General features: G+C 26.6%; 2 protein-coding genes across 3 annotated transcripts in view; one reads left to right on the top strand and one right to left on the bottom strand.

Annotated features, from left to right (window-relative positions):
• The window catches only part of LOC129980920 (band 4.1-like protein 5), a 66,775-nt gene extending 64,552 nt beyond the window's left edge, over nt 1–2,223 (top strand). The window contains exons 13-15 of the mRNA XM_056091408.1: nt 476–581; nt 1,387–1,459; nt 1,768–2,223. Of these exons, the coding sequence (XP_055947383.1) occupies nt 476–581; nt 1,387–1,459; nt 1,768–1,890 (302 nt within the window). The 3' untranslated portion in view covers nt 1,891–2,223. The remainder of the gene's footprint in view (nt 1–475; nt 582–1,386; nt 1,460–1,767) is intronic.
• A 44-nt stretch (nt 2,224–2,267) lies between these two features.
• On the bottom strand, nt 2,268–13,847 carry LOC129980921 (hypoxanthine-guanine phosphoribosyltransferase-like). Of its 2 annotated transcripts, none has more exons than XM_056091409.1 (8): nt 13,523–13,847; nt 10,214–10,320; nt 6,865–7,051; nt 6,223–6,291; nt 3,655–3,755; nt 2,769–2,812; nt 2,597–2,673; nt 2,268–2,518 (listed from the first exon to the last, which is right to left on the bottom strand). In XM_056091409.1, exons 1-8 carry the CDS (start codon nt 13,547–13,549, stop codon nt 2,441–2,443), a joined length of 690 nt encoding a protein of 229 aa, XP_055947384.1. In that variant the 5' UTR covers nt 13,550–13,847; the 3' UTR covers nt 2,268–2,440. The 2 variants fall into 2 exon arrangements, with proteins under 2 accessions (XP_055947384.1, XP_055947385.1); XM_056091410.1 differs by having other exon boundaries at nt 6,223–6,288; nt 13,523–13,845.
• Nucleotides 13,848–15,169: the final 1,322 nt, after the last annotated feature.

Below are 15,169 nucleotides of genomic sequence, written 5' to 3'. Positions count from 1 at the left end.
ATTTTTATATCCATATTGTTGTTGATTCATACATTGATAACTTTCACCAAGACAGCCATACATTAGAACAAGTTGTGTATTTCAATGCTGATTTCAAATTAAGATAGTGAAATACTCCAAATTGTCAGTACAATGCATATAATTATAATTTAAAAAACACATTTTTTTTGTCCAAAATTATTCTTACATGTAAGTTTCTCAAATCCCTCCGATTTACTAAGTGCTTTATTTGCATAACAGAATTATTCTTGCTAGAGAGTAATTTAAAATTACTTTTAATTAATGAAACCAAATGGTGCTATTTCTGATATTTAATTATTTGTGACAACAAGAAGCTTCTTTCAAAGTTGTCCTTACTTCTTTACTTATCATATCAAAACATTTCTTTTATCCAATTTTCTTATTTGAGTAGTGGAATAATTGTTGATACAGTGTTGATTTAAGGTATACATTTTAAGTATATTCGATTCCTTAGGTGAAAAGTCCCACCCATCTGATGCAGATGAGGAAGTGCAGTACAAAGCTACAAGTATGGAGAAACTTATTCCTGCCTCAAAAATTAGCACATGCGACTTGATGTGGTAAGAGAGGCATTATATTCCACTTGGTGTTTATCTAAACGGTTCATTTCTGTATAACATGTGCTCCATATAGCATAATTTAATAAAGAGAATTATAATAAGTATTTATGCATACAATACAATAAACAATCTTGTGTTAGGGATAAGAAAAATTTAGTTTTTTCATAAATGAAGAGTGAAGCTGATAATTAAAAAATACCATATATCTAGTAATTTTTGCAATTATAATTTAGAGATGTTTGAACTTGCATAAATTTAATAATTTTTATCTGATATGTTGTATAAGAATCCACTGCATATAAATGCTAAATATCAAATATATTTAAGCATTCACCATAAAATTTTTTGAGGCTTAGAAACTTGAAATTTAGTTGGTAGTTCTTTCCTGGATAATAGCTTCAGTACATTGATTATTCAAAATTTTATTTAAATGTTTTTTGTTTTTTTTAGTACCTCTATTTTAATTTTCATGCTGTTTTCTGCTTTGTTGCTATTGTCAAAATCATGATAAGAATTTTACTTCCTGGGGACATATGATGTAATGAAATTGAGTTTTCATTGTACTGAAAACTGAGTGATTTCAATCATTTTTACTACACTACATTATGATATTTTAATCCATAAGTAAGATAAGCTTTACATTGTTTTATTGCATTAACTACAGTTTTTTTTTGTTTTTTAAATACTTATATATTTTGCAGTTATAACCACTTTATTTTTAAAATATAGCAGAAATCATTAAAAGTATGAAATATTCTTTTTCCATAATGTCTGTTTATCAACTGACTTTATTCTTTTCATCTAGCAACTCCTGTGATACATGTAGTAAAGCAAAATTAAGCCCACCACAGATTCTACAAGAACTTACAGAAGTAATGGTAAGAATTTTTTTTTTTTGAATAGTTAATTGTATTAGATGAGTATGCAATTCAATTCCAAACTGATACGATACTCATATTACTATCCACTACAAAAATTAATTTTTGAGATATTCTTTTTTTAAGTTATCTCCTCCTCCTCCTCCACATAAAAAATGAAATTGCCATCCTTTGTTTTAATATTTAAAATTGAACAATCTGATTTATATATGAATATTTTTTATTTAGTTATTTATTAAGTAGCCTATTGAGAGATGTTCGAATACTTTATACTGTTTGCTTAATTGTATTACTTCTTTTTTTGACAGAAAGATTCATCGCTGTCACAGCCTCTTACTAAAACTATTTTATTGGAAGAAAGCCACATATCACCATGGCATGTTTCTTCACCTTCAAATGATACATTTACTCTCTTGACAACCGAACTGTAATTAGCATGATAAAGTACTTTTCATTACATGCACCTTGTAAATGACTTCCAATGAATGAATATCCTTGGTGAATTTATAAACATTCCAAGAAACTGATATTTTTCATATGCATTTAAAGATTTATATTTTTTCTATGACATTCCAGGATTCAGGATAAACACATTTGAAAGATGTCAGTATTATTTTGGTATGATAATTATGTGTTTTAACCTAGGAAGAATAGACTTGTATTTATTTTTTCGCACTATTTTAAGCAGACTATGAGTGATCTGTACAACAAGAAATATATATTTATACAAATGTATTTTAATAAATAGCATATTGGAAATTTCACATTTGTTTCATGTCATTATATTAAAAAAAACAGAACACAAATATGAAAATAAAACATTTAATAATGTAAATACATACAAAAATTGATTTATTTATGGAACCGAGATGAATGCGTAAAAGCTAAGATAAATACAATACTCTAAGACATAATACTGCTACTAATACCTAATACAAATAATCACAAGCATATATCGCATAAAAAGAAAAATCACAGTTTTTACTGCCTCACTGCATTTCTGTTAGGATAAATTGAACCAAATTTCTTCTTCCCGAACTCATTCACAATACAAACATGCTGAAATGGAGAAAAGTAACATTAATAGAACTTTAAATGACAGTAATCACAAAATTTATCACTAGACTTGGTACTTACATCTAAATCTCTAAAATATTCATTATAATCTATGGCATATCCGACCACAAATTTATCAGGTACCTCAAATCCACAATCTGCAAAAAATAAAAAGTATTTTGGCATTAATCACCATAATGCTAAAAATCAGAAAATTAAATTTTCACAAGGAAATTTTTTTAAAAGAACTTACAATCAGGACGATAAAAGTTTCCTTTGGTGCGTTTTACAAGCAAACTGAAAAAAAAAAAGGGTACATGAAATAATATATGTGCATATTACTAGCAATAGCTAAAATATATATTAACTTAAAGTATTTAAATGATTTTGACCAAATGGATATTTATTGAACTTCTCACATATACACAAGGATAGGGATCTGCCCATAAATAATCATGCAAATAAGTATTCTAATAATCTTACTTTTCAAAAATTACATACTATTCAAATTTCACAAATATATAAAACTATATAAGAAATCAATATTGAAAACATTCACATATAAAATAAAACCATACGCAGTTTAACTAAAATGCTTTTTAAAATTGTCTACTAATCACATATCAGGACACATTTTTCTCTTAATAAAAAGAATAAGCATTTGAAAATGAATTGAAAGGGATGTTTCATTTTTCTAATTAACTTAATGCTTACTACATTTTGATAGAGTAAATAGCTAACATATAGTCATTATCAGATTATTATACTGGATCACAGACATAAAAGAAAAACACAGCTGTTTCATTTATATTTCAAAATAGATTCATATCTTTTGCTTGCAAATACTAAGAGTTTCTAAGGTTTAATTACAGAATTTTTTTTCAATGGTGCTAGCCAAATTCATTTTTTTATATATAAATAGAATGAATATATATGAAATTTACACTAATTAATACTGTAAAAATGAAGCCATTTTACATTTTGATGAATTGTTTAGTTAAAAAAAAGTTTTTTTGCAACACGGCTGGACTTTTACTTGATTTGATCTGGAACATTATAAAGTAATAGCATCAATTTAAATTACATTCAACTGATTGATAATGTTTACAAAGTAACCTTACATTTTTATATGCACATACCTTGCCACTTTAGCTGACTTCACATGGTAAGCTTTTAAAAGTCGTAACAATTCTTTGATTGTACGGCCTGTGTCTATCACATCTTCAACAATGAGAACATTCTGCAAAGAAATATTTATAGTTTTAAAATTAATAGTTATAATTATTGTAAAAGCAATTATTATGTAACATTTTTTTGTCAAAAAACTTTTATTCATAAGTTCAATAAAAAAAAATGCAAAACTTAAAATTTTCATTTTAAAAATGTATTTCAAAAATTGATTATTTTTATATTATTTAAATTATTATCCTGATTCTAAATAGAAGTTATTGGAATCGAACACAATTATAAATCTTAAGCTTACATCACCTGATTTTTAAAAAAAAAAATTTTTTTTTTTTACTTATTATTAGATAATATTAGATGTAATTTAATTCTCTTAGAAAGAGAATGCATAACTTTTTACTTAATAATTGTTTAGAAACATTTTACAGCTACTTCAAAATAATAATACACATTAATACAAAATAAGTTTTAGAAAAAAATATTAAAATGAAGCCAATTCTGACTGATATAATACATTTTAGATGTACAATACCAATTTAATTTTGAAATCCATTGTATTCATGAAAGACAGCTTGGTATGTCACTGTATAGTTAGATGCCACTTGTAATTAGCAACAATTGTTATGCAAATGTGATATATAAATTGATTTCCTTAAATGAATAATAAACTTTTAGTAGAAAATTATTTAAGATATTTTTTTATTTTGCACTAGATATTATTATCGCTTATACAAGTAAAAAACTCTTAGGAATAGGAACATAGATTAAGTGAGTGCAGAATTTAAAAATAAAATCAAATAAGCAGCACTGAAGACACTATAACAAAAACTTAAATTTTTTTTAAAAAGCTATATTTAAGACCAGCCGCCTTTGGCGACCAGCCGGTTCGCCAATCTTAATGCTCGTTAAAATTTTAATAGTAAAATATTTTATGTAATTCCTACTTTAATAGCTTCTTCATTAAAATATTTCAAAATTTCAAATTTCAATTCACTCATAATATTATAAAGACCTTCAGTCATAACGTAATCTGTATCTCTCTAATTTTCTGTTAGCTCCCGTAGAATTTAAGCTTTACATTATATTAAAGTGTAAATGATTAGTCTGCAATTAATATAATAATATTTTTTACTGAAACAAAGCATTTTATTTAATAATATGATTACTGATAATAGAGTCACTGAGCGTTTAAACTTTATGGGCACTAAAGAATATCTTTCTTAATTTATGTATTATCTCAAGAATTTGTCAACAAAATTTTCTCAGATTCATCATGAACAGATCGATTCATTAACAATGTTTAATTTTAAATGCATCAAACACTAAGAAAATAAAATGAATCGTTTAAAATAATCGGTCGAAAACAGGTTTAAAAAAACTACTTACAAAACGATGTACTTAAAACTATAAGCATATACAAAAAATATATATAACTAACATAAATACAATTTAATTAAAAAAAGCATGCAACTAACCTAAAAATAATTTAAATCATTGAAAACAGGTTTAAAAAAACTACTTAAAAAACGATGTACTTAAAACTATAAGCATATACAAAAAGCTTGCTTTTGTAATAAATACAATTTACTTACAAAAGCATGCAACTAATCTAAAAATAATTTAAATCGTCCGTTGATAATGGTTGTCATGGCAACAATCGGAACAGAATGCGCATGCGTGAATTTTCTTCGCCAATTACGGTAACACAAATGCGTGAATTTTTCTATGCCAGTTGGGGTAACGCTATGCAGATTATACATTTTTAATTTCCTTTATTCTGTGTTATTTTAATTCAAAAGTACTTCAGAATGAATCTGAAACATGGATTAATTAACAATGTTTAATTTTAAATGCATGAAACATTAAGAAAATAAACAGAATCGTTTGAAATAATCCGCCGAAAAACGTTAACCCTAGCCTCATTTCTGTTGGGAGAAAAAAATAACTGAAGCCTTACTCTTTTAGCGGTGGGGAAAATGGAAGATTTTTTTGGCGGAAAAGTTGGCGGTGGGGAAAATGGGAGATTTTTTTTGGCGGGAAAGTTAGTTTTTAATTAATAATTAAAATTTCAAAAAAGGGACCCCAGGTGCACATTCCCGACCTCTAAGGTATACATGTACCAAATTTGATAGCTGTATGTCAAATGACCTTGCCTGTAGAGCGCCGACGCACACACACACACATTGAGCTTTATTATAAGTATAGATATATTTTAAGAAAAAATTGTTCAGTTTGAAATTTATTTCTCAAAACCCAACAAATTTTAGCAAGAACAATTTAGTTTTCAAATGTATTTAATAGGTACAGTGTTAATTATCCATTGGGATAGAAATGATGGTGAAATTTAGAACTGATACTATAGATGAAAAAGATTTTAATACTTTATAAGATGGCCAAGCATCACATTTTAAAAATTTATTAGTTAGATTAGAAAAATGTACATATATATATATATATATAGAGAGAGAGAGAGAGAATATAAAATCACATGTGGTTTATCATTAAAAGTAAAAAATAATTACTCTTCCAGTGAAGACACTCATATCATCTACTCCTATGACTTGGACATCACCACTGCTTGCATCATCCTGCTTGATAAAAAAAAAAAAGCGTTTTAATTATCACCTTACGATAATATAAGTAATTATATTTTTTCATATAAAAATGCATTTTCCAAATAATCAGAGATGCTGAAATAATTTTTAATAAAAAATAATCCAAATATTTTCTTTTTTATCTTGTCTTTTTTTTTAATTACTTATGATATTATTACTAAGCAATCGTCATTATTATTAGTTAATAAAATTAACCCCATTTTTTACATAAAAAAACCAAAATACAAACAGCATTTATCTTAACAGTATTATTATCTTAAGAAACCAAAATGAAGATTCTATTTTATAGTAGAAGTCAACTTTAAATTCATTACTACCCAAATTCATAAAAATATTTTATTGAATCCTTAATTTTAATAAAGGCCTATTTAGTTGTTTTTAATTAACTTTAATGAACAGAGTAAGTTATATTAATGTATATTGCTCATAAATTTCATAAAATATGTAACAAAAGATATAAAAAAAAATCCCTGCCTTCTCTAAAACAGGAGTTTACTACAAACCCATAATTGGTCTATGGAATTCTATGCTTCACTAAAGTGTATTTACCTTATAACTTTTTAATCGAATGAAATCCACAGATATACGAATTGTATTACGTGTGGCATAATGGTTATATTTTTTTACTTGGTCTATCAGATCAGTAAAAAATTTATAACCTCCTTTCAGAACACAAAGAGCAAATATAGGTTCATTTCCAATGTCTTCGGCAATGTCTTGAGCAAGCCTCTCGATTCTGAAACATAAAAAGAAATAACATCTTTCAATATTAGCTACAAACAAGTCTAATAATGCTTGTAAAAACACTTGTCATAGTTCAAATGCCTTTTACTTATTTTTTACAATAGTTTTTTTTTAGTTGCATGAAGCAGATTACAGTAATTGGTAAATGGAATTTGACTAATCAAAAAGAGATTGTTCACCTTCTTTTAATATAATACCATTTTTATTTTATGTTAATGAGCATGATGCGACCATCTGTCTATACTCATACATGAGAATTCCAAATGCTTCAGTTCATTTTAGAAAACTTTATTTCATAATATAGATTCTCTCTGGAGAACAAAATATAACATCACTGTTATTTAGAAATGTATATTGTTATTTAATCGTATTACAACAAAATATACGAATGATGTAACAGCAGAAACGACTAATGACATGGCATTTCGTGATAACATGCAACAACTGTATATCAAGACTAAGAAAGTGAAAGCAGATATAAATAACTTTTACATGTGCTTTGCATCTATAAAACGTTATAGAAATTTAACATATGATCATTCGATACAAGAGTGATAATAATTAAAACAACAACTAATGTCAAGTGAATAAAAATTCTTCATACGCCCCTATCCAATTTACTCATTTTATTACTTTTTTTTTTTTAATCTCTTGACAATGTACTGATAAGGATGCGAAGGTTTGCATTTCTATACTGAATTTCCACTCAATAACTTGGTAATTTATATCATAAAATTAACACTATTATAAACTTATCCTGCTGCCTTAAAATGCTTCTACCAACATATCATGAAATTCAGATATCCCAACTTTAATTACTATTTGAACAATATTATTAACACTTTAAATAAAAAAAGTTTAATTTAAAGAAATTTGTTAATCAATTATACTAAATAAATTTTAAACTTAGAAAATTTGTATAAAAATAGCATTTCTGCAATACAATAAATGACAATTTAAAATATTTGTGCATATATTGTATACATATATAGATTCACATATATTAGCGAAAAGAAATATTATTGTGTAAAATATCAGCGTATGTATAAGGCAAGAAATATTCCATAAATACCCATATAAAGGATAATGCATAAAGAATTGAATTTTATTTATTTATTTTTTTGATGATTTTGAAGGTATCTTGCAATACTCAAATATTTGCAATAACAATAATATTGAAGTTTTAACTAGAAGATGTGAATTATATAATCCTAACTATAACCATTTCTTCAACCATGTATAAATTTAAATTCTGTATGGTTTTATTCATTTTTTTAAATGAGCGAATATTAAATAATAATCCCCTTTCTTTTGAAGTAGTTCTTACACAAAACACATAAGTTCTCATTTTACTTCAGTCAAATATATAAAAATTAATGTATATACTCTATAAACAACTAATTACATACATACAAATGGGTAAAACTTCATTAAAAAAGAGATTTCATAGATACGAAAATAAGTGCATGACATTATACCTCTATATTTCAGAAAAGGCGTAACTAAAGTTTTTCCAGAAAAAAAACACTATGTGGTTATAAATAAAATAACCAGTTTATTATCCATAGGTTTTAAAAGCATAACAACATATCATTATACAGGGACAATTTATATAGCCTGAAACCCGCTGGACAACTTTGCTTTTGTACATTCTTTATTTACAAAACTGGGTTAACAGAAACATGTAAAACGTACAATCTTTTTAATATAAATTTTATAAATAAAATCTATATAATTCAGTGTTTTCTCTTGCATTAACTTTTAACATTATTTCTTTCAAACTTCTTAAATATGATAAACAGTATAATCCAGATATAGTACTACATCATCAGACAATAAATTAATAATAAACAATATTTTACTATAGTTATATGTAAATGTTTTTAATTGTATTCCAGTTTCAGTGTAATTTTAATATATCATTCCCACTATATAGCAATAATAAGTGCCACCTGAGACAAAGTACAATTTTTTTACTTCTTTTTATTATCAATATCTTAGAATACATGGTGCCGAGAGCAAGATATCAATTATTAAGATAAATTATCAAGATATTAAAATATTACAATTAATTCATAATCTGAAGGATGGAGAGGACTTATGCAAGATGTGCTAATATAACAATTTTAATTTTAAATAAAAGAGAAAATTGTTTAATCTGGGTAATTCAATAATCACCTATCTATGTTTTTTAAGAAATTTTCCCCTTTAAAGGCTTATTTGTAGAATAATTAAAGCCTACCTCTTGGCGTCTTTTTGAATTCTCGCCAAATGAGTGGTAATAACGTCGCCAATGTGGCAACCTAAACGGGGTTTTGTATTTTTTTGTAATTTTATTTTATTTTTTTATTTATTGTTATTTATTATTTATTTATTACATTTGATTTATTATTATTTCTGGCCTTCAAGTATCGTTTTTTAATTGAAAAATAATAATAATAATAACAAATATTCAATTAGTAGTCAACAAATATTCAATTAGGATTTTCCTTAAAACTGTACATTGATGCAATTTGCACCTGAAAAAAGTCTGATAATTTCAATGTGTACTGCAGTTCTCTCTGAAAATTACTTGCATTTGCAAAATCGAAAAAAAATTATTCAGAATTAAATGAAACATTAACTTCCTTGGACAAATTAAATTCAATTTAAAAACCAATTTTTTAAAGTTAGTGAACACTATTAAGCCTATATTTATTGATATTTGGTAGAATGAAAAAATCATTCAGCAATGATTTTTTTTTTTTTTTTTTTCAAATTTCATATCTAAAGATAATACACATGTTGCAATTTGTAACTTAGAATAAAACTTCTAAAAAGATTTTGGACATAAATTATTAATTCAATTGCTATTCAAGAAAATAAAATATTTTCAACACAAAATTTAATCTCGAATTAATAAAATGCGATATTGCTCTTGAGAATGATACTTTTCACACAATGAAAGAAAACGGTGCTTTTATCTGGCATTTAACACAACTCTACTGGTGACAAAACCTTATTTCCACATCATTAAGGCATTATTTGTGAAGATATGGTACGACTAAATCTTATCTAGAACTGATAAGATTTGGGTTTCAGCATAAGTTAGTTTCCCATGTATGGAACAATCAAAAGCTACACCATATAAAAAATTTCATGAAAAATAAAATACCTGTCTTTTATCACTCCACCAGGAATTAAGACACATTCTAATGCTCCTTGATAATGTCTTGGTATACAAAAGAAATCTGGATGATATCCCTTATAATCATCAGCAACCTGAAATTTCAATACAATAAATACAAATTAGAATAACAAATTAGAATATATACTAAAAAGTGATTACTTTATTATAAATGTTACCATATTTTTCTTGCATATTTTGGTATAAATAAAAAAAAATGAATGGTAAAAGCTAGAATTAATTTGTTTTAGAAAGGACAACAAGTAATTGCTCTCTTGACAATTTTGAACAATTTTTCCAGATATTTTTTTTTTTTATTAAAAATAACTTTAAAGCCTACCTACATATAAAATGATGATGTAATAAACATATTTCTACTTAAATAAGGCATGCATTATTTCTCAGGTAAGATTTTTATCTTAGCAATTTAAAAATATATTTAGATAAACATGATGAAAAATTAATTATTTAGATAAGAAATTTTTTTCATAAAAAAACTAATAAATTTGTTTATTAATTAAAATAATATAAAGGCATACATTCATTTCAATAAGAATGACATTTTCTGAAATGTTTGAATTATTAATTAAACAATATTTAATCAACTTATTAAGCTTTTCACTACATTTACCTTTCAATACTTTTTTATTTCAAGAAAATTTTATCTTGAATAAAGAGTAAAATTTCTATTTCATTTATTCAAATTAAATAATCAGAAAAATCCAAATTTTTTCTTATAGGAATTGTTTATACAATAAATTATAGATCTGGGTTCTTTTTCTATAAAATAGAATACCCTTTAGTATATTTAGATCCTTCCTTCATGTAAAATTCAAACAATTACTGTATCTTTAGTGAATATAAAAATTCAACTTACAGTAATAAAAAAAGAACTTTTCTTCTAAAAACTAAAATCAATTATCAGGAAGAAAATAATTTTGAATCATGTGCTCAAACAAAATTAATTGTAATTAATATAATTATAATGTGCTAAGACAACTAACATTCTTATTCTATATATAAAAGCAAACAATAACTAAAGTATTGCAGATTATGCAGAATATTACAGACAAAATATTCATTAAATAATCAACAATAAATAAAAGATTCTTTTTATCATCGGTTTTTAACTTCATGCATATAAATGGCAATACTCATATATTCTAAATATTAATTTGACTTCACCACAATTAAAAAATATATATATAATATTATATTAGAAAATCAAAAATTTCTCACTCATGGCTTAATATATTTATCAAAATCAACAAATCTAATGTGGAATCATACGAAATGCACTTTTTAACTTAAAAAAAAAAGATTGCTTTATATCTTTGGTATTATCACATATATTAAGTACTGATTATTTCATATTTTATTACAGCATGCAAGATTATTTCCAAAACATTTTCTAAAATATTCCCAAAATTAAATTTTTCTATTAGGAAAGCAGCAGCCATATAAAGATATTGGTAAAAGTGAATTTTAGTGTGCACCCAGCTGCGCCAACAATGCCAAGTCGCCAATAAAGATGGCGGACAAAATAAATACTTCCGTGGAACAGTTACGGTTACTATTTCCCGCCATCTAATTAGAACTTTTTACTGATAAGTATTTTTTTTTTTTTTTCATACTGCCCGGTGGCTTCTACAGATGCCTTCGGCATCTGTAGAAGGCACCGGGCAGAATTTTTTAACTTAAAAAAAACATCCTACGGCTTCGCTAGCAGCGGGAGCGGGAACCTAGTAGCTTCGCTAGCACATTGAACATAAGGACTGTGTGGATAACATGAACTGTACATAATCAATTGAAAAGAAAGAATGAAGGATGTTGTACGAACGGATTTCAGAGGGAATCCTGCCCGGTGCCTTCTACAGATGCCTTCGGCATCTGTAGAAGGCACCGGGCAGAATTTTTTAACTTAAAAAAAACATCCTACGGCTTCGCTAGCAGCGGGAACCTAGTAGCTTCGCTAGCACATTGAACATAAGGACTGTGTGGATAACATGAACTGTACATAATCAATTGAAAAGAAAGAATGAAGGATGTTGTACGAACGGATTTCAGAGGGAATCCTGCCCGGTGCCTTCTACAGATGCCTTCGGCATCTGTAGAAGGCACCGGGCAGGATTTTTTAACTTAAAAAAACATCCTACGGCTTCGCTAGCAGCGGGAGCGGGAACCTAGTAGCTTCGCTAGCACATTGAACATAAAGACTGTGTGGGAAACAGAAACAGTACATAACCAAGAGAAAAGAAAAAACGAAGAAATAAGCAATCGGAACATTCTCCATACAAAATTTCAAACAAACATACTTTCCCCACCTTCATCAACTTGTAAAAGAATATATTCCACTCACCTTCCATCCATTCTGCCGGTTCGATATCAAACCATTCTCAATACAAAATTTCAAACAAGCATCCTTTCCTAATTTCATTAACTCGTAAAATATATATGTATGCATATTTAACTCGCTCTTCATCCATTCTACAGGTTCGAAATAATCTCGACATAAAAATAATGAAGGGAACCAACCGTTATAACACCAAAAGAATTACGAGAACTGCGAAGAATTCCATTTGCAGCTGTCTTTGAAAGTGAGAATGCAGACGATTTTTTTAAAGCGAATACTGACAATTAAAAATTGCAAAAGAATAAATATTTTCTGTCCGTATTCACTTTAAAAAAAGAAAGAAGAAAATAACTTTTAATTATAAGCTTAAATTTCTTTATAATAAAGAACAAAAGTAAAATCTTTAATCGATATTTTTTTAATATTTTTAATTTAACATTTTTCATAATTTAATTGTAGTTTAAGTACAACTCAACCATTGCAAAAAGTAGTAAACAAAACAGCAGTACGGTTGCTATAAGAGGGATCCGATGGGTTGCAATATTGGCGACAATCGGCTGGTGCACACTAATCTTCACTTAGGCCAAGATATTATTATACTCTCCCTTTTATGAGTGCAAAATATCAAAATACGAGAATCCAATAGTAAGAACGCTTATTGGGTGTTTTATTATTCATACAATTATTGTATTGTTTATATATTTAAAGCAAACAATGTTTACAAATGGGAACATCAAATCAAAACCAAAATATGTTTTGGCGCAATGTTATCAATTTCAATTCTTTTTTAGATCGCCAATAAAAACAAACCTAAGTTTAGAATATTGATTTTCAATGAATAACAAAGAAAAAGAATACACAGCGATATTTCCTAAAAATAATTTATTTCTATATAATACCACTGAAATACACAATTACGTTTTATACCAAGAAATAATACTTACGATGATTCCAGGTGACGCAGGTTCCATAAGATAATAATTAAGAAAAAAAGTTCAACTGTGACGGAATACAATCTCACCCAAGCTTATTGACAGGTGACTAGCACTGAGTTACGCAGCCAACTGTCAGCCACTCGTTACCACAAATACTGTTAAATGCGAGCGTTCTGTGACGACTTAACTGGTTCAATTATTCGAAAGCTGATAACATTACGTAAGCATTGAAATGCGTCAAAATCTACTCATTACATCACAGAACAAAATTCTTGAGGGTGTGTAACGCAGCAGAAGTAAAAACTAACAGCGAGTTGTCGGATTGGCCGAAAAATCTCAAACCCAAACGCAGCAGTGGCGATAGTGATACGTTAAGATTTGATTGCCAGCCTGCGGCTTGGCGCAAATCGAAACTTAGAGCAGCCAAGTAGGTTGCTATTAGCAACAAAGTTGTTTGGTTAAGTTCTGTATGCTCTAGTTAGGTATGTGGGGGAATTTTTTAATAGTTATGTTTTAGTTTTGGTGGTCAGAAAGAAAATGGCGATAATTATTTCAGAATTTAATTCTACAGTTGGCTTTTAAAATATTTGTTTTGTAGTCGTGAAAAGTTTCCGTTTCTACACTAGATTTTGTGAAGAAGTAAACTGTAAAAAATTATTTTGTTTCTATATCTACTAAGTTAACTTTTATTATTTATTACATCTATATTTTTGTTACATATAATAATAAATAAAAATACTTAATAATAAAATAAATAAATGCTTATAATAATGCAAATTGTAAACAAATATTTAAAAATCAAATAAGAAATAATTTTTTTAAAGATTTAAAAAGCATTTTACAGAAAATTAAAAAAAAAAAAAAAACTGATGCAAAAATATTGATTTTCAACGGAAAAAAATTAGCTTAATCGTGCAAATTTAAATTTTTTCATTCTCATTGTACGAGGTGAATACAAAATAGAGCTGTGACACTTGACCGGTTGATGTAATAATATTAAAGGCTCCTGGCGCTAAAGTTCTAGAGAGAGGGGGCGGGTCTTCCGAAAGTGTCACTCAAATATCCATTTTAAATTATTTTTATTATGTTTTGATTATTACCTTACTCATACCTTACTCATTAGAAATTTATTAGAAATTTTATTAGATACCTTACTCATAAGAAATTTATTTTTAAAATTGACAATATTTTAATAATTATTAGAATTATGTTATTAGAAATGATAAAATTGGAAAATTATTATTTTTTTAAATTTAATTAAATTAGTCTTTGTTGATAACTAAGAATAATACAGATATGTAATAAGTATAATTTTTAGTACACTTTTGATATCTGAGTAGCTGATTATTTGCATAACATGTTATGAATAATAATATTTTTAAGAAAAACTTAGAGCTCCATTATATAAAAGAACATGCAATTACTTTTTTTAAGCAAAATTACAGGAACATTTTCATTGACTAAATAATATTTTTTTTTCCACACACCAATCCATGAATCGTAAAATTATTTAAAAGAGAATGAATTTAATATTAAATACTGAAATGGTAAAAGTAAGAAATATATTTGTTTTAAATATGCAGACAAATATAAAAAGTAAATCTTTTCATTTTTATTTTCAGTCATATGCAAAGAGGAAATATTGTTATCATCAAA

This window comes from Argiope bruennichi, chromosome 8 (assembly GCF_947563725.1).
Source record: "Argiope bruennichi chromosome 8, qqArgBrue1.1, whole genome shotgun sequence".
Classification (NCBI taxonomy): Eukaryota; Metazoa; Arthropoda; class Arachnida; order Araneae; family Araneidae; genus Argiope; species Argiope bruennichi.
Note: the sequence above shows the minus strand (reverse complement) of the source record. Positions and strands in the feature narration are given on the sequence as shown.

Bases quoted from the DNA above. Each gene is read 5' to 3' on its own strand.
- LOC129980921 (XM_056091409.1), bottom strand. From the start codon at position 13,549: ATGGAACCTGCGTCACCTGGAATCATC. The intron at 7,052-10,213 runs GTATTTTATTTT...TTTATGTTTCAG, and splicing joins GGTGGAGTGATAAAAGACAG to AATCGAGAGGCTTGCTCAAG. The intron at 2,519-2,596 runs GTAAGTACCAAG...TCTCCATTTCAG, and splicing joins AATATTTTAGAGATTTAGAT to CATGTTTGTATTGTGAATGA.